The sequence below is a fragment of the Penicillium soppii genome, assembly GCF_028829465.1.
Source record: "Penicillium soppii strain IBT 18220 chromosome Unknown utg000010l, whole genome shotgun sequence".
Classification (NCBI taxonomy): Eukaryota; Fungi; Ascomycota; class Eurotiomycetes; order Eurotiales; family Aspergillaceae; genus Penicillium; species Penicillium soppii.
This window is the reverse complement of record NW_026643240.1, coordinates 1,915,890-1,938,501: the sequence shown is the minus strand read 5'-3', so window position 1 is coordinate 1,938,501 and position 22,612 is coordinate 1,915,890. Positions and strand designations below refer to the sequence as shown.

The window sequence follows — 22,612 nt, the reverse complement described above, 5'->3', positions numbered from 1 at the left end:
TGTTCTTCAGCCGTCCAATGTGACCAATCTATGATTTCAAATGCTAAATCCATGCATCCGTCGATCATCCCCAGACTCTGACTCTGCACCCTGAACTCTATTCCACTGCAATATGCAATATGCAATATGATATACCCTGTGTAATATCCGCGCCGAGATACATAAACATAAACATCAATCACCTGCAACTAACCTGAAGCAGTATCCTCGCCGTTACCAGCGGTAAATTTGACCAACGCCATCCCCCACACATCCCAAGCCCTACTCCGTGCAGCTATATTGATAGCACTCTACGTAAACCACCCAATAGCAAGCACCGGACCCCCTCAATCAATCATACGAGTAATATAACAAGCCACACAATCCCCATCCCCGCTCTAACCAGCCACCACAGCCAAGCCTGGACCGCACTTCCACATCGGGCCAGCGCGGCCTAAGCACTATCTCCAAGCACCCCAAGCCTACAGGGGCAACCAGTCACCAGACGTCGACGAGCCGGTTCGTCGGCTGGGGATTAGTAGCTGTTCCCTCTTTGCTTTTGTTTGTTGCGTGTGGGCTTGCGATTGGTTTGTCTCTGGACTAGTGTGGTTCTCTTGCATAATCCCCGCATTTTGAGTCCTTGGCGGCGTTGTTAGGCTGGTACGAGTCAGGCAGAGACGTTCTTTTGGGGTTTGTTTTTCTTTTCTTGGTGCTGCTGACTGGGATGGGGATCCTTGTTGGATTGTGCTCAAGATTGGTTAGTTGGGGGCAGAAGAGTTTTATTGGTTTCCGGCCTGGGGGGTGAGTTTGAGCTTGGACGACACTTTGGCGACGATGGGATGATGTACTATGTATAGGGTTGTTTACTGCTTCTTATAATGTTGCATTTTGGATTTATTTTGGGCAAAGAGTACATGCGTACGGAGTAGATAGGTTATCGTTGTACAATCTTGTGTATGGTATGACTCGTTATCGCACTCTTGAAAGTGAAACAAACATAGATCGCCATAATCTCTACAATAACATATGCACATAGATAAGCAAGAGTCCAATACAATATTGTATATTATCGTAGACCAAATCACACGTTCCCGGCGTGACACAATCTATGCACTAGTTGCTCTAAGTGCCAAACATGAAACGGCTCTCCACAATAAGCCGGAGATCGGAGATCGGAGCACAACGTGAAAAGATAAAACCATCAAGCTCATTCTACAATGAAATAGAGACCGAGGTAAAAAGCACTAGGGTGCAGATCACAGCTAGCTATTCATGGTTACGACTGGCGATAAAAAAGAAAGAAAAAAAGAACAACCAGGATGCATTAAATCAAAAGGACCTTCAGCGCCTAAATCTGACAAAAGTTCTAGATTCTAGCCAGTCAGAGATTGACCCACCTAGAGCACGCCTTTGGCAAGATAATAGTCCTACAATCTCAGAATAATAATAATAATATAGTAAATTGTGAGCAGTCTACTCCATGAAGAAAAAAACCGTGATGCCTAAGTTGTTTCACGTGTTTCGCGTAGCGCCGTCTATATTGTTTAAATCCCGCGTCCCACACGATGAAATAAAGCACCGCAACGAGGTCTAGAAGTCAACAATTTCTGTAGAGTCGATCACGATCTAAAACAACGACTAACCTGAGTGTTTTTTTTTTGCAAATCTCCATCAAAAATCAAGATTTTGACGACGATGTGGATCCAAATGAAGTCATTTGCGGCTTCTGCCGTCTGATCGACCACCTGCGCTGTTTTGGATGGTCAACCGCACTTTGACTTTACTTTAGTTCCTGTTTAGCGTGACATTTGTCTAGGTGATGCTATGAGGTCTGAATTCTTTACGGAAGACTTGCGGGACAACGTGCTTTGCACTAACGGGAAAAGGTCTTCGGCTGTGGAGTTGTTCCGCTAGTCTGGAACAAAGAATTTCTTTTTTTCGTTTTTTTCTTCTTTTTTTGGTTTCTGGATAGCGCTAAGACTTGATCTGCGAGTTTCTTCACTTTAGACTTCCTTTCTTCCTTGCCGTGTGACTGGCTCGGCTGGGCTATCTCATGATAACTCTGGATCGGCAAATTCTATTCCCGCTGGACATGCACGTCATGGTATAGGCTAAAATGAAGATACCATTTTCAGGGGTAGATCTGCTTGGTCTTTGCTTTGGATATCCCTTTTTGCTACTCGGTTATCGTCGGCTCTGGAAAAGCCTAGATTTCTACGGAGTACGGAGTACAAGGGACAGGGTTAGGACAGGGTTAGGGTACAGACAGGATAGCTATACAATAATGATAGGGCAACTAAATAAATAGTTCTGAGGAAAGATGATCGATCGATGCATTAAGAATGAGTGGCACGAGTCATACCCCTGCTTTCCCCTCATTTCAGTTCAAAACATGGGGATACCACTAAGTAGGGAAGCAAACAACTGAAGCTCTGTTCTGCAGCTCTGCAAAACATCAACTGACAGTTCAATTTGATGTTGTAAACGTTGTGATAACAATTACATGCAAGATCCTCCCCCACGCAACACGGGTAACCTTGTTAAGACTCAAATACAAGAAAGGAAACACATAAGCCCAAAAAAAACAAAAATTCCTCCATCACTTCTCACTAGCAAATATTAGTAACCCCAGGACCAGGACCTACAGTAGTGCCAATGCACCCCAGCAACGACCCATAAAAAGAAAGGAAAAGAAAGAAAAAGTCGCATGCTATCCCTCGCTACACGAGACTCGTCACAGTTCTAGACGTCTTTTCCGGTTCCACGCTAATCTACACTGACCAGCGCAAGGGCGCATCGTAATCCCGTGCGCGCCGATGTGGGGATGTATCTATCCTTGCTTCGAGGGGAATTGTGGATTCTCTCTTTTCTTTCTTGTTTGGGATTGGGTGTTGGGATGTGTCTATCCGCTTCGTAATAAGGGGGATATGTAATGAGGTTCGGACTTCGATACCTTTGCGTTGGAGCTTGTCCCTATTCAGGTGTCGGTCGGCGGTAGGTGGGCTCCGAGACGATCTAACCCGGGGTCTGCTAGGCGCGCCGTCTGGGGGCTTGGAGGCTTTACGGGGTGATCGATGGTGTATCATGCCGAGTTGGCGCCGGGTTAGTGGGCTCGGCGCTGTGCTTTTGCTTTTTTTTGCTTTTGCTTTTTTTTTGCTTCTTTTGATTACACTTTACTTACTGCATTGTGAGTGCAGGTAGATATGGTTGGGTTCGCTATCTGCATTCTGCAGCGGTAGTTGTATGTGTACGTCGCTGTGTGGAATGTGTCTACGTGGTACATTCCACATATTTTGTATGCGTGATATTTGACAGTTGTGACATTTTGACAGGCCGGCGCAGTGTAGTCTCGAGGTCTGTGCAGCGATTGAATTTGTTAGTTGCATAAAGCAAAAATATCAACGGACGATCCATTTGCTTGCTATCTGAGCGTTGAGGCGAGTGGGTTCTGTACTGGACCTTACTAGGTATACAACATAGTAATGTTACACGATTCGCCTCTTAATAACACCGCAGTTACATTGATGGTGCTGCTATATTAATGGTGCTGCTATAATAAGAGTAAGTTTGTTATATAGGATCTAGATACAATCCAGAATCGCCTAGATGTCCAGGCATTTGACTTCATAACCGCCTGTCATATCCACGCCCAATGGCGATAGGCGAGCCAAGCTTCACGGAACCATGTCCAGCGGCAACTCTATCATAGAATGCAGTAAGAGACCAAGGCTAGATGTAATTTATGTATACAGAACCTCGGAATAGTTTGTTTATTGATTCTACCATACGTTATATACGACATATATCAATTGAACCCCCAAAACGATATATAATAGTGATTACCACCTCACCTGACTCTTATCACTCGGTGAGAGAAGTGGATACTTCTCCGGAGGTCCCTGGAGCCTCCGGACAGATCCTCCAGTCTTGGGCTCTTGGCTCTCGGCTTGGGTCGGCCGTAACCATTATTTCGGTTGACTCACTTGATTCATTCAATCCATTCAATCCATTTTGTACCCTCAAGTTCGCACTTTTTTTTTGATAGCGATATCGGAAGAAATAGGGCGTACAATCAGACAGCGATACCCATGCCGACAGTCTGTACGGGAAGTGTTGGCTTGGCGTGCATAGAATGCGTATGCGTGGGCAGACTCGGGGAGACAAACGAAAACTATAGTGGCGACACTCGGATCTCGAATTGAAATTTTCGTGGTGGAACTACGAAGGTGTCAGATTAATATACTATACGATAATAATAATAACTATACGTTAGACAATATACAAGTTTACTGAGAAATTGTGTAGAGAAATCTCTTCCGGTGGCGATCGTGTGGATAAGGCAGAAACTAAAGTTGCTTCGGCGGGGATTTCTAGAATTCTAGAAGCCTGGGCATCTCCGGTTGCGGTGACACGAGGACCGTTTACTATACAAAATGATATAGCGTAGTATATGAAAATTCTACTCCGTACACCGTACAATATTTATCTGTGTAGGTTTATAGATTTTTGTAATTCTACGTAATTGTGATCTTTGATTCACAATTCGGGGTTCTCCTGAGTCCGCCACTTTCAGATACGATACTGTAGACACACAAACACGCGTCCACGAGTCCCAAGTATGTTGGATGAGCATTCCTGCGCAGTCATGTTGTACAAATGATACATATGGCTTAACCGGTTTTGATGATCGGCAGGGCAGCGATCTTATACCTTGAAGATCAATGATTTGATAAGTTTAGGTTTTACATGTTACTTACCTCGAAGGGTACATGATACTGTACATAATTAATGGTATCACTTGATGTTTTAGATGACGTGCAAGACCATTCCAAGACCATTTCTGCGCGTACCCTCCGAACGCAAGGGAGGGAGAGACTTTTCTTATCGTTAATTACAGGTATCATGTGGTAATAATACACCAGAACCGTGGGTCATCCCGGTCTCGGATGGCGTGCCACCGTGGGCCAACGCAGTGCGTAGATTGGTGCTATCATGAATTAGGCAAAAGGTTTTAGATATCAACATGCAGAGTTCTTCCTCCGAGAATTATTTTCATAGACTACAAGATTATACCAAGAGGACCATATAAGTGATTTGTGGCGTGAGGTGGAGTTCAGGGGAACGAAAGAAAAGCAAGGTAAGCCAAAAAAAAAGAAATAGAATGTCGCCACGTTGGGCTTCTAGAAACAGTGGAATCTTTTCCACGTATGACTTTGTATGATTCTGGAAGGAATCAAAAACAAGGATGTTGAATTAAGTTGCAAAGAGGATATTCTGCAGCAATTTGAATCTCCCCTAGATTTCAAGGTTGTATCTACAATACTCTACTTAATTACCTTTATACATTGCACATTGTAACCTCTATCATCCCTTGCAGATCTCGAGCGCTTGTTCAAACGTGTGGTGATCGCGTTGCCACTTTGTGGTTAACCAATCATAATAAACCATGGGAATAAAAATTTTGATAATCCCGATTTGGGGAGAAAAATGAGAAAAAGAAAAGAAAAAAAAGAAAAAAGAAAAAGAAAAGAGAGAAAAAAAAAGAAAAGAAAAATCCCCATTATGACATCTTATCGAAAGGGGAATCCACTTGGGCGCAGAACTAGTTAGTGAGGATCCACTATGTTCAATTTGTTCTAGCTTGATCCACTCAGAATCCACCTTGGAATCCACTTCGTATCGATGATTACCCATACCGTCATATTCTGGCCCTTATTATCTTCTTTGGATGCCCGCCTCAGATCACTTCTTAGCATTTCATCTTGATTACCTTATCCAAATATCTCTCTCTCACTCTCGCTCTCTTTACATTTGGCTATCATTCCTCTATACACGCCCTCACTCTATACATTGCATAGTCTCATGCCGTCTGTATTATAACCTTTGTCCAATCTGGAGCGTCATACACGCAGGGGAGGACCGGTGAGAAAAAAGCCGATTAAGGGTCCCCGACGCACACTCTACGCTATGCTTAAAAAGAAGACTCTGGCGCCGTCCCTCTTCTTTCGGAGCCATACGCCATCAACAACCCCCGAATTATCCCCCACTTCTTCAGACAGCGATTCTGAAGAGGACATGGAATCCTCTGGCTCCCGACCGGTCAGCCTGGTGGGAGCCTTTTCAATGCGCCCAACCCTCGATGAGGTCCTGGCCAACGTTGCTCCACCTCCATACACCCTCAGTGCCTTCATGGCTTACCTCTCCCAAAACCACTGTTTGGAAACCCTGGAGTTCACATTGGAGGCCAACCGATACCGTGAATCCTACTATGCCATCATCGACCGCTCGGGACCAAATGCCCTTGCTGCAGAATCCTCCGAAAGTCAACACATGCGCATGCTCTGGCAGCGTTTATTAGCAGCCTATATCTTCCCGGGCTCGCCTCGTGAAATCAACCTCTCCAGCGAGGTCCGCGATGCCCTCCTACAATACTCAAACGTCTCTGCCCCACCCAACCCCGAGATCCTCGATTCCGCAGTCAAGCGCATCCACGATCTCATGGAAGAATCCATCTTTCTCCCCTTCATCAACTCCCACACTACTTCTCCATCAATGGTGCCCTCCGAACCCCTCATGGCCCCAGACGACATCCTCAATCTCTCTTCTTCGACATTAGACGAACACCCCATGAAACGGGTCCGGTCGCGTGTCTCAAAGCGCATATCCCCACAATCCTCTCTCAAGGACTTGCCCGCTACTGGCCACAGTCGCTCGACCATGTCCCTCGGCGTCCACGCTATCGGGAAACGCGCATCCGGCGCTCTCCTCAGCACCTCCACCGAGTCGGCTTCCCTGACTGATGACTCGTCACCTCAGTCAAGTCCCACGGCCGAGGAACCAATGACGCCCCCTACTACGCCGCCGGCGAGTGAACAACATCTACCCATACAGAGCCCGAAGCTTCGCACCGAGAACACTTGGAAGAAGATGGGCATGAAGCTGGGGTTCAAGAAGCGGTCTACTACTGGTAGTGGGGCATCGCGGGATCCCAAGATCCTTGGTTTGGACGAATAACTTTACTTTTTTCTACATTCAACTTCAATTTGGATTTGGAGTTGAACAATTCACGACACACGACTCCCTCAACGAAACTTATCTTCTTTCCACTTTTGGAATTCCGACCTGCATCCACGACTTGTTCTAGCCTTTTTCGAGCGTTTATATTGGCGGTGTATGAGAGCACGATGCATCGAAGCATACGAACGGCGTTTTTCTTTCTTTTTCTTTTCTTCCTCTTTTGTTTATTATCATTTAAGGTGTCTCTAACCGAGCATCCCTTTTTTTTGGCGGGAAAAACAACCCACATATCATATGTCATGTTCTCATCTATAGATTGGATAGAGGACGAGGACCAGAAGCTTGTCTTCTGGTTCGGCGTTTTTGTCGAGACTTCGCTCTCTGCGATTTTACTGGAATCAATAGACTTGATACCCCTCTCATTACTTCACCGCGTAGCTTGTAATTTCTGCATGTAGTCCGAGTAAGATATACATGTGGTTATGCTATATGCATGTACAGTGGATCTCATAGTTCTAAACAACACTAAACCCACAACCCTAACTAAATGAATATACCCCGTTCTCCTCACTTCCAAGCTCGCACAAAATGCTTCTCACGTTACACATCAGGCAACAAAGCGCGGAGAACCGGGGAGACATTCCTAGAATCGGTGGTTGTACAATGCAATGTTCCTGTAACCCCCACATTTCAATAACCCAGGTTTCAGACAGATCCTATCACACACGAGAACAGTAAATATATCCTTTCAAACGCCGGAAAATCAAATCCCAACATCAACATCAACATCAACCCTCTTCCCAGCCCCCGTCTCAAGAGCAGCAATATCAACATCCCACCCGGCACCACCCAACGCATGCAAATATCCAGCAAAGCGGCCGTTGAGTGCAGAAAGTGTTTTTTCAATAACGTCAAAGATATCAGATCCAGATCCAGATTCAGATTCAGATTCGGCCCTGAGAATCCTCGCTGCTAACAATCCATGAGCCCACGCTTTTAGCTGATCGGCAACGGAACATTCTTTCTTCAAGAGGATCGAAACATGCCATTTCTTCGGAGCCAACGGAGAAAGAAAGAGCATATACGCCTCGTCCTGGAACAGCGCCGTAAGCCGGTCTAACGGCGTAGACGTATTCTTGATAGAATCCAAGAACAAAGCCATTGATATACCGATTTTGGCCGAGCCAAGCGTCTGCACTGATGCAGATCCAGTAGACCAGTCCGTCCACTGTAAAGTGCCATTAGGGAAGATGCGTTCCTGTCTCGCGACCTGCGCGGGCGTGAGGGGCGTAAGTCGGTTGGACTTGAGATCTTGATCTTGGCGCAAGGCTAGAACTTGGTCTGACGCGAGGAGAGCGGAAAAGACGATGTTCGCTCGTTGTCGGTTCAGACTTGTCATTTGCACTGCGCGCACGGCGGCGTAGTTCATGCTTAGATGCGTTGCTAGCAGGAGGAGGAGGACCGCCCAGGTTGTTGTGAAACTTGTTATGTGTGATATGACCAGGGATCCGACCTGGAATTGTCAGATATCAAGATGTAGATTTGTGATCATAGATGAAACGTCAACACGGAACATACCAGCATGCCAAATAGCGAGATAACAGTCTCCTGAGACGAATCTTTCTACAAGGTCGTCAGCTAACACAATCAATTGAATGCAAATGCAAATGCAAAAGAAACATACAGCATTAACCTCCGCCAAATTCCCCCACCGCGCAAAGTGCGCACTAAGACTAGCCTTCGAGCTACCCCCAGCAACACCACACAGCGCGCGCAGCACACCCGCAGCACTGAGCACTGCCACGCGCATTGCGCCCCCCGGCACACCGGGACTGAGACAGTCGAGGATCATGGCGATGTCGTTGAAGATGTCTGCTGCGAGTCGGTAGGACTTACATTCTGGTTCTAGGGCTGTGCCGACGCGGTGTGCGAAGAGGATTGTGGCTATGCGGCCTGATGTGTCTTGCAGTATGTGCAGGAGGAGGGCGGAGGTTGGGGAGGCGGTTGCGTTGCCGACGCCCACGCCTGGATTGTTAGTTTTGATTTGGGTATTGCGGTGGGAGTTGGGCTTGGTACCTTGGAGAACCGCGCGGGAGGAGAGGAGGCCTGCTATTGAGCTGCTGAAGGCTTGGAGGGAGTCCTTGGTTTTTAATTGCGTTGGTGGTGGGGGTTGCTTTCGTGATTAGATGAGCTTACTCACGAATACTTGGTATCTGGATTTATGTTAGTTCTGGGGTTGAGATAGGTATAGCGGAAGGTAAGAGGTAATCTCTTGAACTCACGGAAGATAGTCATCACTGACACTATGGGGATATCCAGACGGAAGGAAAACGTCACTCAGAGAGCTGAATAGAGGCTTGGACCATGAGGTGGGTTTAGAGGAACTCTACAGAACGGTCAGTTTGGTTTGAAATATGATATCGTCGGCAATTCGACCGATGAGATATAAAGTGAAGACATCGCAATTGGACTCAATGCATGCAATTGGAATAGATAGGACGAGTAGATTCGCGGGAAGCACACCCTGCCATTTTGGCTATCTTTTCCGGCCCTTGGTGTCCCCAGACCGAGCATCCTTTGGCCCCCCCCCCCCCCCCCCGGGGCGGCCAGGAGAAGAGCATGTGGGCATACTTTTGAGGTGCTTTTATACTCCAGTGGGGTTCGGGTTTAACGACCTCCAGCAATAACACTAGGTACTTACTATCACGTCCACTCGCCCCTTTGAACCATCTCCTGAGTAGATGAATGTTGCAGTGGGATTGCCAGCCTCATCTGTTTCCCGGAAGGTCAACCTATTCTTGTCCATGATGCGTGGATGGGAAGTAGGAGACTGCAGACTTGTAGTTGTACTTGGGTTGTAGTTCAGGCACGTGAGACCACGTACCTTGAAACTTAACAGGTCTATTATATCAACTGCAAGCTCCGTGGGGGTACATGTGCATAGTCACAGCTTAGCTTAGCTCACCTATGTAGGTGGCTTAGCTCTATTTATAATACCATATACTATAATGACATATATTTAATAAATGGCACCTGCATAGTAGGTACACAATACCATAATATGCATGAAGTTTAGCTTAGACCAGATTCTCCATTGCTTAGCTCCCAGAGCCCTAATAATATGTAACAATGATCCAAGTCAAATCTATGTAAAGCACTTCTCCAAAAAGGACAAGCGGAAAAAGAACACCGAAAATCAACCACCAGCGCCGGGTACAGAAAAAAGAAGAAAAAACGGCGAACCGCCAGGGTGTCCCGAGGACCAAGGTATCATGAAGTCTCGAAAGTAGTCGATCGCATAGCGCCGACAACAATCAAGTCTTGAATCTCACATCTTCACATCATGTCTCCAAAACCACATATTTTTGACATATTATAATCCGCATCAACAGTATCTTATGAAACTCATGCGAACATGCTCGCGCCGCCAGTCTCAATAGCATCCATCTCAGCCTGAGTCCAGGGAAGACGGCCAAAGCGCGCAGGGAGCTCAGTGCGATCGAAGAACTGGCCGTCCTGGGGCTTGACAGGGCCCAGGGATGCGCCCGACTGGCCGCCAATGGTGCTGTTGAAGGAGGAGCGACCGAGAGGGCCGTGTTGCTGGGCCTTGGCGCGGTAAGTGGCGAATGAGTCTGGGAGAGCGCCGGTGGGAGAAGCTGGGTGGACGCGAGGGGAGTGATCAATTGACTCTGGAGGGGGATGTTAGCTGGGATTCGGCTTGGGGAGCTGGCAGTGGGATTGGGAGGGGGAATGGCACGTACTGGGGACGGAACGCTTGCCGACGAAGCGGATGAGGGGAGTGCGGTTGCAGAGAGCCATTGTGACACGCATTTTTATGGTTGGTGGTGAGGATGAGGTTGGGTTTGAAGTTGGATTATTTTTGGTGTGCGAAATTGAATGGGTCCGGTTGTATCCGAACCGGGTACGCGACTTTGAATTGGGAGTTGGTTTTGTGAGGGACAGTGAGATGTAGAGTAGTTGTACAATGTAGTTTTGAAAGAGGAGAAAATATTATAGAAGAGAAGAAGAGAGAGAGAGAGAGAGAGAGAGTTAAGAAGTGGGAGAGAAGAAGATAAGAAATAAGGTCTTGGGGGGATTACTGCTTTGGGACGAGCCGACTCGGACCCGATTTGTCGATTATTAAGGAAGTTGACACTTTTTACACGGTATAATCAAGTACAATATTGTGCAATATTGGAAATATTGTATGCTTGAATCAGACAATGTGTCATATAGTCCGCTTCGAACTACGCTTTTGAGTTAAATAGTCTATTTTACAACATACGTTGTACAATATGAGGAGGTTAGGAGTATAACGGAATTTCATCCCGACTCCATTGGTGAACGGCGCCGCGAAGTCCGTGATCCCCAAATGCTCCCCGCAGTCGTGAGGCATTCTTATGATTCCCCCGACTTCTCCGATCTTGTCCTAGTTAGTGAACCCGGTGAGCTCCTCCTCACAACTTACCATTTGTTCATCTCTCCTGTGAAAATCTCACCCAATCGCGCAACTTCAGGGCAACTTCCGAACCAATTCAAGCACATCATCCCCGCACAAGTCAAAAGTCCCGGAATTGATCTTGCGAAAGTTTCACAAGCCCACAAGTTCGGGAAACGCGTCGCGAGGGGAGATCTTGTCCATTATTCCATGATTATTGCTGTTGATTATCTTATGATTGCCTTTTGATTGCCATTATTTCAAGGCTACCAATTATTGGCCAACCTTGGGAACTTATTACGTTATTTCGTTATTACCAAATTCGCCCACACATAATAATTTGATAAGGCGCTTCGTGACAAAGAAAAGCTTGGACCCTGATTAATTCCATCCCGGCTTCACCCGCCCTTTTTCACACCTGAGGCTATCTATATTTGTACACTATGCACGAGCAATCACTTTTCGCCTCGGTCCCTGTTCACCAACATCATGAGCTCCTGCAGCAGTTGGCCGGGTTGACTGCCATGCAACCTCGCCACTGCCTGGAACGCCGGTTGATCTTCAAAGCCTACCGGAAACCGGGCTTGGCGGGGCGTACCGGAGCCAGTCAAGACCTCCAACAGAGTGACCTGCATCGTTTGAACAAGATGCTCAATGGAAATATGTACTACACCCAGGTAGTCGGACCCGTTTCCGAAAAGAGTTTCGGTTCCGCCCTTACAGAAACGCCCTATGATTATGAGCGCCAGCCATGGAAATTGGAGTTTCGCGACATTCCTGAAGCCGGGACCCGCTCGGCTGTCACGTCACGCTTGATGTCTAGTGCCACTTTGCCTCGGGGTGATATTGTGCCATCTATGAATGCGTGGGGCTACAAGTAAGTGGTGCCATCGGATCTTATGATCTGACTTAGCTTCTTATCTTACTATCTTGTGATCGAACGCTAATCTCTGCTCTAGTTTCACTACCGAGTTTGTGGTCGAAGGTGACATGTTCGTTTACAATGACATCGCCATCTTCTTGCATCGCGTGCTGCACTACCCCGAGGAGTCTAACCAGCCCCGACAGAGTCTGCCTGCGCTCAAGGATATGACCCTGTTGGAGAAGAGTGGTAGCTATGTTCTGCAGGCTTTTATCATCGTTCAGGATGGCAGTAATCAAGAGTCTATGAAGACTGCTTCGCAGCATCTCTTTGGTCTGCGTGAGCAGTTGAAGTCTGCGGTTCGTCTTGAGCAGGCTGATCGACTATCTCTGGACACAAGGGCAAAGTAGTGTCTCTTCGATCACATGGAGAAATGACCGGCTCCGATGATTGGCGTTGATACATGTGGACATAATTTAGTGAACTGAAAAACCAAGATACCCATTTCCATAAAACAAATTGAGCATTTACATTCCGGCTGGTCCATCCAGCCTCCTGCTCCAAGATACCTCGTTTCGATCTAGGATTGATTGAAACAATAGACTTCCAGCGTAAATGCAAGATCAGTACTTGATAATGAAGGTGAAGACAGGCCAGGACCATCTCATCGCAGGGTGCTGCGGGAGCAGCACCAGAGTCCGGGTGTCAACCACTCACTGTCTTGCTGCTCTCACTCTTCATGCCGCTCTGTCGTACGAAAACTCTGACAGTAGAAACTTCCAGTCATATTGAATGTTTACAATAGATGGATGGTAAGGATGGGGCATTTCACCCTCGCCTGGAAAATAGTGTAATAGAAAAACAGGTTTCATATCAAACACAAAGGTGTGACAGTGGGTGTCGATAAGCGAGTTTGTGGGTACTTCGTTCGAGATTATTTCCAGATACTGTTGCTTGAGAACATTCAATATATTCGCTAATGATGTTAAAAAGTAAATTATGTACCGTACTACCGGACGCTAATGGACTCGAGATTGGGTGTTCAGTGGGGTGGTAAAAGATCTCGCGAGTCTCGCCTCTTCAGCGGCTTTTTTTTGTTAGGGGGCCCTGGACATCTACACGAGCACAAAAAAAAAGGCATCTGCATAGTGCAAGTTTATGACTTGGTTGATAATGCGCCGGCTTAGGGCTTTCCCTGTTCCTTCTGGAGAGTTTTACCTGCATCTATCAGAAGCAGTTGAAACCCTAAATTGAGATGTTAATTAAATTGTTCAACCTTAATGAAAAGGTCAAGCTACTTATGGTCGCAGTAGCTCTCCTCCCTTTTACCTAGCGAAGTGATTGCCTGTTGGGCTACCCCTCTTACTGTCGTACAGACTTATATACATTACGTGACCTAGGATCCAACTGAAGCAGAGCGTAAGGATGGCGCATCACGCTGCCTCTTATTGAACCACTAGTAATCGATCCGACTGTTCCGGTCGCTTTCTTTTTAGACTATAGTATCAACATCTTCCTCAATATATGAGCATGAGATCTGCCAGTATATGCGCTTCGCAGGATGTCTCAAATTTGAATAGTCATGGCCGAGCGAAACCAGTCATTCGAGCATGAGATTGGCTACAATTTCAATTCACAAGCCCTCTTGGAAGAGGCATTGCGAGCGCCTGGAAACACTACTCCTGGCGATAAATCTTTGGTCGGGAACAAGAGGCTCGCGCTTGTTGGGGATTCCGTTGTAGCAGTAATGCTTCTGGACCGCTGGTACAAAGGAGGCAGTAGTACCGGTATTTCTATACTATCACTCGCAGAATACAAAAGCTAATTGAACGAAGAACACGGGACTGACATGCTAAAAAGCCGCGCATGCAACAGAACGTTGAATGCTAGAGGTCAGCAATGGTCTTTGGATCAATTCGTCAACAAGAATCCTCTTCAAAACGGAGGGGTATCAAAAACCATACGTGCGAATACAGTCGAGGCTATTATAGGCGCCATTTGGCTTGATTCTGGAAGAAATGCAGCTCAAGTCGATCTTGTCATGGAGAAAATGGGTCTCTATGCTGACTGAGCTTTACACATTGATATTGAGAGAACGGGAAAGATAGCAACAGGCCATGGCTCCTGACTTCTGCACCCACAGATTGGTATGAGATCTTGATTTGGACAAGTCGACTATGTTTTCTTAGCTCAATGAGAATGCGGATTAGCACCGCTGCTGCAGCTCAACAAACAACCCACTTCGCAGGGTGAATATCTCATTACCGTAGATTAAACTTCTGCATTTACGACCATATCTTCCTCTAAACTCTTGGCACATTCTAATCCTTGACTCTATTTAGCAAAAAAGAGGGGAATGTTCTTCCTCGATCCCTTTTTCAGTGGCGATCTCGACAATTGGGGGGCCTTACTTTACAGGCCAAAGGTATACAACACAGCGCCTCTTCTTCGCCGATAGTTTCAACACATGGAAGTACAGGCCTGACCGCAACGGCGATACCACATCCCTCGATAAGTCCATGATGTCTAGGAGGCTCATATCTACAGTTGACCAAACCGCACCGGCAAACATACCAACCAGTCGCTAGTAACAGCCAGCGCTCATACAGGATCTTCCTTCGTCTATCTATAGGTGTTCTAGGGTTGATACCAATTTTTTGTAGAGTTTCCAATGGTACGAGAGTGCCTGCATGGCTATCAAAACGAGAGCGTATCGAGCGTATCGAGCTATGTGTTGGGACCTTGACAAGTCACCATCTACTACAACATCTTACCGATTTGATTATCTTTGCTCTTAGGGTTTTCCTTTATCTCCTACAGATCCTCAATATATCAGCTTGTTCTTGTTATTGCCCTCCTCCAATGTTCGACTTATAGTCTCTAAGACAACATCAAACAGGCCCTTGGAACCAAAAGCTGACCTCGATTATGCGTATGTCTCCCACCAACGATGGCGTATGCCATCGATTGGGCTTTTAAATTGCCCACAAGGACCTACCGCAGCTAGGTCTGAAACTCAACAGACTAGAGCTAACCACTTCGGAGAGCCGAAGTCGTGTATTGCTGCACGATGGACCAGAATGGTTTTTTAGCTTTGATTATCGACCAGCACACCCCTATTATTACTGCACAGTTCTTATTCGAGCACAAAGCGTGCTATCCTGCTGGCCAAACTAAAGCGACCACGGACGTCCTGAAATGCAAGTACGGAGGCAATGTCCCCAAGGCCGAGGAGCATGAAATGATGCATTAATGCTAGGTCACTGCGAGACAAGACCTCATTGTTCATATCAAGGATTGCTCGGACGGGATCACCGTGGTGCTCGACTGGAACATTAGTCAAAATTTGGACAGCCCCATTTGCACTCTAGCCACACTGCGAGCTGGACATGCCACCATTCAACCGTTGAATGCAAAGCTAAATCAATTCGCTGAGATAAGTTGAAAACATGTGTATGAATGGCGAAAAAAAAGCTCACTAAGTGTTGTCAATTATTTTCAATCGCAATCAACGTCACGATAAATTCCCTATCTCAATGTGAGAGACTACGTTGCAGAAGTGAGCTTCTAACTCATGGAAACTAGCTCAGGCAGTTTAAAAAGGCTATGATACATGTTGAAGTGTCAGGCAATGGCCCGCTATTATGATGTTTACAGAACTCAGTACTAGCAACTAAAAGTGTACACTATTAGATACTAGAGCCTAGACATTTAGAAATCTCTTCTTGCTTTCTATCTCTTCATTACAGTGTCGATAAAAGACAAGGGAGGTAGATAATTATCGAAGGAGTTCAAAACTTGAGGGCTAACTATCATCATCGACCTCCGCAGGGAGCCTCCGTTCATGTTTAGATATTTCCCAATTATACATGTGGGTCACCTTAGATCACGTGCTGATAGGATGATTAATCTCGATATCTGAGGTTTATGGCGTCAACTATTTAATTGACTATCAAGTTGTGGGCAAATGACTTGTTCTGCTCAATAAGCAGCGAATCATTTAGTGTCTTGGATTTAAAATTTCGTCGTGTTGACCAAGACTTGGAAAGCTGTGTAATATTGATCAATTCAAAATACTCAGACAATGTATTCAATGGCACCGTATCGCTCTAAATCGCTAAATGCCAAACATGTGACTTCGTGATAACTCCCGCGTCTTAGCGCGTCCGTCCAGCTTAACATCTTTCACCTCATTCATGATCAAACCACCCTCCGCAATTTCCCCCGAATCCTAAGAATGGCAGAAGGCACAGCCAAAAGAGGACCCTCGCCAGCGGTTTCTCCACCACCACTGCGTCGAAAGATCGATGCAACAGTTACCAGTTAGTAAGAACTACCACATCAATGCGCCCAACTAACCACAATCGCAGAGAAATCAGCTTCCAACTTTTTTACTCCGGCCTCACAAAAGAAGCCCGACCCGATCACATGGCGCGTGATCGGTACTAGCGTCGTGATCGGAAAACAGATTACCGGCAAGCAAGTGCCAACAGATAAACAGCGTCGTCGCATTGCTGGATTCGATTTGGTGAGAATTTGAGCCAAGACCTGTTAAATGTCCCACGGTCTGGCTGACAATACCCAGGATTCAACATTGATCAAGACCAAATCCGGAAATGTGTTCCCCAAATCTGCAACAGATTGGCAATGGTGGAACGCCAGAGTCCCAGGACGGCTCAGGGAGCTCAATTCCGAAGGGTATGACCGTTTCAAATTTGAGAAGAAACAAAGCTCACACATCCCAGATACCAAGTCGTGATTTTCTCAAACCAAAAGAAGATCAGCGTCCAGAAAGATATCAAAGGCGGGCGCAGCGATTCCAAAAGCCTTACAAACTTCAAAGAAAAGATGCAGGCTGTTATGACAGAGCTGGATTTCCCATTCAGCGTATATGCTGCTACCACAGATCCCGAATACCGGAAACCCCGTCTGGGGATGTGGCGCGAGTTCCTAGATGATTATGATCTCGACGTTGCGGGTGTCGATCTTGCTGGGTCGTTCTTTGTCGGCGATGCTGCTGGTAGACCCGGAGATCATTCAGCCGTTGATCGGTAAGTAGGGCAACGATATGGAAGGAACTGAACTGATGTTTTATATAGGGGCATCGCTAGTAATATCGGCATGCCGTTCAAAACACCAGAGGAGTTCTTCCTTGGGGAGACTGTTGAGCCGCCAACGGGGTCTTTTGATCCTTCTTCTTTCATTAAAGAGGATCTTGAAGAGCCGGGTATGTGTTCCAATGAATGTGCTGTTTTGACATGCTGTTCACAGCCCTCTATTACAACTAGCTGACCGTCAAGCAGCCAAACTGTTCTCTCGCAAGCATCCCGTCGAACTTGTCATCTTCTGCGGTAGCCCAGGCGCTGGGAAGTCCACATTCTACTGGAATCACCTGGAGCCTCTTGGATACGAACGAGTTAACCAAGATATCCTTAAGACAGTATGTACCAGCTTTCTATACCCAACGATCTCCATCTAATGAAAACAGCGTCCTAAATGTATCAAAGTGGCCCGCGAATTCCTAGAGGCCAAGAAGTCAGTAGCAATCGGTAAGTACCCTTCCTACTACTCTCCTAATACAAAACCTAACTTCCATCGCAGACAACACAAATGCAAACCAAGAAACAAGAGCCTACTGGATCGACCTCGCCAAAGAATTCAACGTGCCCATACGCTGCGTTCAATTCATCTCCAATCCAGATCTATGCAAACACAACAATGCCGTCCGAGCATTAAACAAAGAACTGGTACATAGCCTCACTTCCGTATATTACCGACTATTAACAATCCAACCAGAACCCCGAATCCCGAACCTCCCTGCCGGGAATCGCCTTCGGCGATTTCGCCCGTCGCTTCAGCGCCCCAACGCTCGACGAGGGCTTCGATGACATCATCCCCGTGGAATTCCAATTCCGAGGTAGCAAAGAGGAGAAGGATCTTTGGGGACAGTACTGGATTTGACCTACATGTAGAGGTACTCCGGCTTACGTCGACTACATCCTTTGCTTCGAAACTTGACGTATGGTTGTGGTGTTTCACTCCATGTTGATCTCGCCTGCTGGGATTAAATGCATGTTTCGCGTATCTTTAGATCTCAGCTCTAGGTATCTATATTATGGATGTATATTAGGGCTTGACATCGCCAGGGATATTCAAGTGAATCCTCTACCTAGGGAGTTTACGGGGGTTCAGTTGACTGAGACATTATTCCCTCCATGGCTCCACCTACAGGTATGATAGGCAAAGCTGCAAATACTCCCCGAGGTCGGCGCATATGCGCTTTGTCCCTCCAGGTCTGGGTGCTTGGGTAGCATGTAGTAAGCAACTAGATTCAATCTAATTATACATTAGTACCTGCAGAACCCCTCAACCTTAGGGCTTTGACCTGCTAACCATGCCAGGCACTCCCGAGTTTAGTCTGGTCGAAATACCCGAGTCGAAATACCCGACTCGTTATCATTCCACCTCACTGTGAACGATGTGATTTACGCTAGAAACCTACGACCTACAGACGTTGAGCCCAACGAAATGGCGGTCTCTTTTCGACGTGGCTGGCCCACCCGACAAGTCATTGGTGACTCATAATTATATGCATGTAGCGTATGGTGTCGCTTCACTTTGTAATCACAGGTCTCGGGTGGCTCCCACGTGCGGTTTTAGTATGCACCGAGACATCCGTGAACTAGTCCTTTATAGAGAGAATGCCATGGATGAATCTAGGCGCAGATGCGTTATAGTGAGATGTTTATAGTTAAAGATTGTGAGATAAATGGACTGAAATAAATGCAGATATGCGTTATTGTTCAAGATATATACATATAGAGACAGCTTTTCTTTCAAATATCTATGGGATACATTGGCGTATGGGTATGGTTGTATGGGTATATAGAGACAAAAATGGAATGGTGTCAGGGAAAGAGCCCTGTCAACTCACAGACAAAGGAAAGGCATGATCAACGAGAACAGTAGTCGAAGATCGTAAGTCATGAGTCGTAATTGAAAAAGGAGAGACATTAGTCGTGAGCGGGCAATAAACAAGCCCATCTATGATAAAAATCGAAAAAAACACGCTTCATAATCAGGGTCTAGAAACCAAATCTTGGAAAAAGCGGAAGAAATTCCTCTTCTTCTCGGACTTCACCCGACACCCAGCAACAGTCATCGGGCCGACGATATCCTCGTCGCCCATTTCCGGGAACTTGTCTTCATGCAAGGCCGGGACTCGCACTTGGCACGGGTGGATATTGGATTGGGTCAGCGTCAGCGCAACAGCGTCATCGCCAAGCTGATTTAGCATGGCCTCGTACTGCGCCGTCCAATCGCTATTGATAGCTTCCCACTTCTCAACGGTAAGTTTGTAGATCGTTGAGGTGGCGCCATAGTGCTCGCCCGTGCGGACGAGATGCTTGGCGAAATTGCACCGTGCAGCGTCCCAGTCTGCGCGCATGGTCTGGAAACTGGCCATGTCGCAGCAGACCGGGGCGTACGGCTCCGGGGAGATGGTGAAGTTGGCGTGGCCGAGCTTGTTGGCCCACTCGTCGTTTGGGTCCGAGAGAACGAAGGGCGTAGCGTCTGCAGAGACGGCGCGGACTGTGCTGGCGCGAGGTCGGTTGAAGGAGGCGATGGATGGTTTCGAGGAGAGAGGGGGTGAGGGAAGAATCCCCGTGAAGCGTGGTTCAGAGGTCACATTGTAGTTACAGTGGGATTCGTTCACGTCTGCCACAGAGGGGGATTGGAGGGGCGATTGAACGCGGGAGGCTACGACGCTGGTTGGGTCGTCGCCCATGAATGGGGGGAGGAGGGGCGTTGTCGCCTGGTTATCTTCGTTATCGTCTTGGCTAAAACTGTTGGCGCGGGTAATGTCGATTGGGCGGGTGCCGGACTCGTTGAGGCGTTCTTCGAAGATCGTGCGCGCGGGCGAGGGCGGAATCGAGTCAACTCGGCTCATGGTCATTGGGCTGGTGATTGGGCTCGCTAGGGCGGATGAGGCGGCCGAGTTTGCGCGCGATCGGAGATCGTCGGGGAACATATCGACTTCGCCGCCTGAGGATCGTTTGGTCTTCCAGCGGGCGGACATGGTTGAGATGTGCGAGTTGATGCGCGAGACGCCCTTCATCGACATACTATCTGAGCGGCGCTTCTTGGGTGATGGGGCGGTTTCCATGCCCGTGTCGCTCAAATCGTAGTTATCGGAGTATTCCACGGGGGCGAAATATGACTCTTCAGCGCACATGCCGTAATCAAAATGTTCTGTGGCAAAAACTGGTTAACTAATCGATAGGAACGAGTTGCGCATGTTGTACATACGGAAATAATGATCTTCCAACGAATCACGCGTGCATTCCTCTTCTTTGACACCGGTCAAATGGCTCCGACTGGGACTATCGATGGAATTTCCCAAACCCGGCGCAGAAACCAGCGAAGAAACGGAACTCGAGACACGATTGTGGCCTGTCGCAGAGAATAAAGATACAGCCGGTGATACAGGCGCAGAGGTATTAATAGTCAAGGGCGAATGGGGCTGGCGAGCCATCGAGTCGTCTAGACTTTCCCTTGCCGTGTCGATTATTTGAGACAATTTGTACATGATGAGGCCGCAAGCGATAGTATGAGACGTTGTTCATCGGATAGCACGATAGTATATAAAGAGAGAGAGAGAGTTCAAATTGAACGAGTCATCCCCCAAGCGCCTTTGGGCGGGAACGTATGTAGCGGTGTGATCCGGGAACCGCGGGAACTGAAGTTTAGGGCCAGTTAGAAAAGTACAATCGAACGGTATAATGGGCAGCCCAAAAAACACAGAATTAAAAAGTCTTGAACGACGTGGACCAAACAAGTTAAGTGGACCAGCTGGCTGGGCAGAAAGACGCGGGGATTGCTTACCATCAGCAAACGAACTATGCAGATATGCAGAGATGCAGGGATATCCTGGACCCTTGAAAGGATATGAAAATTAGATCTGTAGAAGATGAAGCAACAGAGAGAATAGAGAGAATCAAGAGAACCAAGAAAAAGAGGAGTGAGAATAATAAAGAAGATGATATTGATTACTACGCTCTAGACTTCAAAGAACCGTTAGTGGGGAATTCCATCAGATTCCCGAAAAAAGTGAAAAGGAAAAAAAACTAAAATTCGCCCGATCGTCGGTACCTTTCCTGAACTGGCTGGGAGCTCCGCCCAGTTCCGGTGGTTGACACAGCCTAAACCATGGATCTCAGGGCATCTGGAAGGGTTCTATTTCTTTTTTATTTATTTAATTGACTTCTTTTTTCGCTTCTTTGTTATTTTCAATTATCTGTTATTATTTTACCCACAAGAGTATAAAAAAGGTAAATCTGCACATATGTATGAATGCAATTATGTCTCTCTCCAGGGTACAATTCAAGGTGCTCACTATGTGATTACAGTTGTTTACAACGGCTACACAGGACGGCTGTGTGACCCAGTCATGTTCTACACATTTCCCTTTGGGTAAAATATCTATGTGCGATCGGCAGCATCTAGACTGATGTGGATGTTACGGCTACGATAGGAACCACTTCAGAGCAGGGCTATGATGCCATAAGGAACTAACTGTTGATTCGTTCTATCGGGTCGTTTTCCTCAATGTTTATCATTATGTTACAATATGCCTTACAACCTACAGTAGTGGATATGTACGGTAGTTAACTAGCCAACTAGTTATACTTATAGTGTACTCCGTAAGTACTATATTGTATATTGTATCTACAATTCTAGATTCAATATATTAATTGATTCGTATGCAATATCACATGTGATACTATATTTACCTTGATTGATATTACTCTCTATTATTCTTCCTGGATGTAAACCACGGCCCAGTGCATCCGTTTCAATGCTCCGACGCTGAGCAACCAGTCCCGTCTTGAGCTACCTAGGTCAGAACTTTGTCCGAGTATGACGAGCAGGCAATTGAGGTCCAGTCATTGGTAATTATACTTCCCGATTTCAATTCTCTCCTTAGGGCAGTGCTAGCCAGGTATAGGATTATTTGTGTCTGTGCGAACTCCGAACTAGACCTGGACTAGTAAGTAGTATGCTACTGTTACCCTCTCTCTCCCCCATCGGTACAATAATAATATTATAGATACACACAACTCAACAATGTGGGTTAAATAATAACCAGTATCATCGGAATACGTGAGGGTATGAATAATTACTCTAAAGTAAGGTATGTATAACTACAGTTGTAACACACAAAGGACGTCAGATCCACATGGCCCAAACTCTTTTCGGGGATTCGGGGATCCGTCTTCGTTCATGATTGGGGAATCCCTACACAAAAAAAAGAGGGG

The 22,612-nt window shown here is 46.7% G+C and overlaps 8 protein-coding genes across 8 annotated transcripts; 5 read left to right on the top strand and 3 right to left on the bottom strand.

The window, feature by feature from the left end:
- Positions 1-5,946: 5,946 nt before the first annotated feature.
- Positions 5,947-6,993, top strand: N7529_011385 (regulator of G-protein signaling domain-containing protein; the record flags this gene model as incomplete). The annotated part of the gene is made up of 1 exon (XM_057246911.1): positions 5,947-6,993. The coding sequence occupies one exon, from the start codon at positions 5,947-5,949 to the stop codon at positions 6,991-6,993; it is 1,047 nt and encodes a 348-aa protein (XP_057092260.1).
- Positions 6,994-7,759: 766 nt separating this feature from the next.
- On the bottom strand, positions 7,760-9,802 carry N7529_011384 (RUS1 family protein; the record flags this gene model as incomplete). The annotated part of the gene is made up of 6 exons (XM_057246910.1): positions 7,760-8,509; positions 8,575-8,619; positions 8,681-9,136; positions 9,197-9,209; positions 9,279-9,382; positions 9,698-9,802. The coding sequence occupies 6 exons, from the start codon at positions 9,800-9,802 to the stop codon at positions 7,760-7,762; spliced, it is 1,473 nt and encodes a 490-aa protein (XP_057092259.1).
- A 599-nt stretch (positions 9,803-10,401) lies between these two features.
- On the bottom strand, positions 10,402-10,827 carry N7529_011383 (alpha-ketoglutarate dehydrogenase subunit KGD4; the record flags this gene model as incomplete). Its single annotated transcript, XM_057246909.1, has 2 exons — positions 10,402-10,685; positions 10,758-10,827. 2 exons carry the CDS (start codon positions 10,825-10,827, stop codon positions 10,402-10,404), a joined length of 354 nt encoding a protein of 117 aa, XP_057092258.1.
- Positions 10,828-11,877: 1,050 nt separating this feature from the next.
- Positions 11,878-12,706, top strand: N7529_011382 (mediator of RNA polymerase II transcription subunit 18; the record flags this gene model as incomplete). The annotated part of the gene is made up of 2 exons (XM_057246908.1): positions 11,878-12,311; positions 12,394-12,706. The coding sequence occupies 2 exons, from the start codon at positions 11,878-11,880 to the stop codon at positions 12,704-12,706; spliced, it is 747 nt and encodes a 248-aa protein (XP_057092257.1).
- Positions 12,707-13,878: 1,172 nt separating this feature from the next.
- On the top strand, positions 13,879-14,367 carry N7529_011381 (uncharacterized protein; the record flags this gene model as incomplete). Its single annotated transcript, XM_057246907.1, has 2 exons — positions 13,879-14,083; positions 14,273-14,367. 2 exons carry the CDS (start codon positions 13,879-13,881, stop codon positions 14,365-14,367), a joined length of 300 nt encoding a protein of 99 aa, XP_057092256.1.
- Positions 14,368-15,366: 999 nt separating this feature from the next.
- N7529_011380 (uncharacterized protein) lies at positions 15,367-15,549 on the top strand (the record flags this gene model as incomplete). The annotated part of the gene is made up of 1 exon (XM_057246906.1): positions 15,367-15,549. The coding sequence occupies one exon, from the start codon at positions 15,367-15,369 to the stop codon at positions 15,547-15,549; it is 183 nt and encodes a 60-aa protein (XP_057092255.1).
- A 984-nt stretch (positions 15,550-16,533) lies between these two features.
- Positions 16,534-18,257, top strand: N7529_011379 (putative DNA 3'-phosphatase Tpp1; the record flags this gene model as incomplete). The annotated part of the gene is made up of 9 exons (XM_057246905.1): positions 16,534-16,618; positions 16,667-16,824; positions 16,882-16,994; positions 17,042-17,347; positions 17,396-17,523; positions 17,600-17,736; positions 17,785-17,845; positions 17,898-18,043; positions 18,093-18,257. The coding sequence occupies 9 exons, from the start codon at positions 16,534-16,536 to the stop codon at positions 18,255-18,257; spliced, it is 1,299 nt and encodes a 432-aa protein (XP_057092254.1).
- Positions 18,258-19,374: 1,117 nt separating this feature from the next.
- N7529_011378 (uncharacterized protein) lies at positions 19,375-20,883 on the bottom strand (the record flags this gene model as incomplete). Its single annotated transcript, XM_057246904.1, has 2 exons — positions 19,375-20,546; positions 20,604-20,883. 2 exons carry the CDS (start codon positions 20,881-20,883, stop codon positions 19,375-19,377), a joined length of 1,452 nt encoding a protein of 483 aa, XP_057092253.1.
- Between the last annotated feature and the right edge of the window lie 1,729 nt (positions 20,884-22,612).